Source organism: Plasmodium sp. gorilla clade G2 (genome assembly GCF_900097015.1).
Source record: "Plasmodium sp. gorilla clade G2 genome assembly, contig: PADLG01_00_22, whole genome shotgun sequence".
NCBI classification, from domain to species: Eukaryota; Apicomplexa; class Aconoidasida; order Haemosporida; family Plasmodiidae; genus Plasmodium; species Plasmodium adleri (nom. inval.).
The window spans coordinates 78,934-80,442 of record NW_021628870.1 but is presented as its reverse complement, the minus strand read 5'-3'; the positions used below and the strand labels follow the sequence as shown (position 1 = coordinate 80,442).

The 1,509-nt window shown below is 14.7% G+C and overlaps 1 protein-coding gene across 1 annotated transcript; it reads right to left on the bottom strand.

Annotated features, from left to right (window-relative positions):
* Positions 1 to 244: 244 nt before the first annotated feature.
* Positions 245 to 517, bottom strand: PADL01_0018600 (acyl-CoA binding protein, putative; the record flags this gene model as incomplete). The annotated part of the gene is made up of 1 exon (XM_028680425.1): positions 245 to 517. One exon carries the CDS (start codon positions 515 to 517, stop codon positions 245 to 247), a length of 273 nt encoding a protein of 90 aa, XP_028541203.1.
* Positions 518 to 1,509: the final 992 nt, after the last annotated feature.

The following is a 1,509-nucleotide window of genomic DNA, read 5'->3' as shown; positions in this document are numbered from 1 at the left end:
AATAATAATAATAATAATAATAATAATAATAGTTTTATTTCAAATCAAGAATTATAAGTGTCATAGAACAAATGTTTTTTAGGTCTTCCTATATATTATACTTCTGTTTTACTTATATTTAACATGTAATCATTTATATATATACGAAAACAAGGTAAAAAGTATTATTATATAAATTAAACAAAAAAGAAAAAAGTAAATGAAATAAAATACTATATCATATATACTTATACAAATTGATAAATTATTCCTCGTTTTGCCAGTAGGGAAACAACTCAGTAACAAGTTCAACGTATCTCTTTTTTGCATCTTCTTTATTTAAATTTTCTACAGATTTCCAAGCTTCATACTTTCTTCTATCATAAACTTTAAATTTGCTTGGTTCCTTTATATTACAATTACCTATTGTACCCTGTTTATAATATTTATACAAATTTAACTTAATATTGTTAGGTAAATTTACATTTTTAGGTACACTATTAATAAAGGAAACACTTTCCTCAAAAAGTTCTGCCATATTGATGTTTTATCGTTTGTTCTTATGTTGATGTTTACGAACTAAAAATAAAAATGACATATAAATATATATATATATATATATATATATATATATATATATATATATATATATAATATTATTTTAATGATATTTAATCAAACATATTTAAAAAAACATGTATATAATTTACTTTATTTATTATTATATATATAAATAACACCGATTAAAATATATATATATATATATATATATAAGTAAAGACTTTATAAAACAATAGTATATTTTCTATAAAGAATAATTTAAAATAGTTTACCTTTATCTACTTTTTAAATATATATGTTTTTTTTTTAATATTAAAAACAAAAATGAAATAATTAAATAAATGAATAATCTATTTAAACATAAAAGAAAAAAAGAAATCTTAAAAGATTTTTTTTTTATTTATATTTTATGTAAAAAAGTTTTTAAATATAAATATTTTAATTTAAAAAACGTTATTATTTTATTATTTATTTGGTTATCATTAGAACCAAAATAATTTTTTTAAAACACTTATATAATATATATATAAATATATATATATATAATTAAACAACTTAAAGAAAGGAATATAAATCAAAAACAACAATATATTTGTAATTTTTTGTTATATTGTATATCTTCTTTTTTTTTTTTCTTTTTTTTTTTTTTTTTGTTTTTATTATAGCACAGATTTTTTTTAAACCATTAATATCTACAACATATGGACAGATATAGCATTATTAAAAAAGAATAATAAAAATAGAAATAATAGTGAAAAATGAATTAATATTAATTTTTTCATATATTATATTAATAAAAAATAAAAAGTAATAATAAATAATAAAAATAAAATTATAAAAATACTGCATGCATAATTTTATTATATTTAGTTTGACTAATATATATTTTAATTATATATATATAATATTTTGATTATATATATATTTGATTACATACATATATAATATAATATTTATAACAAACTTATG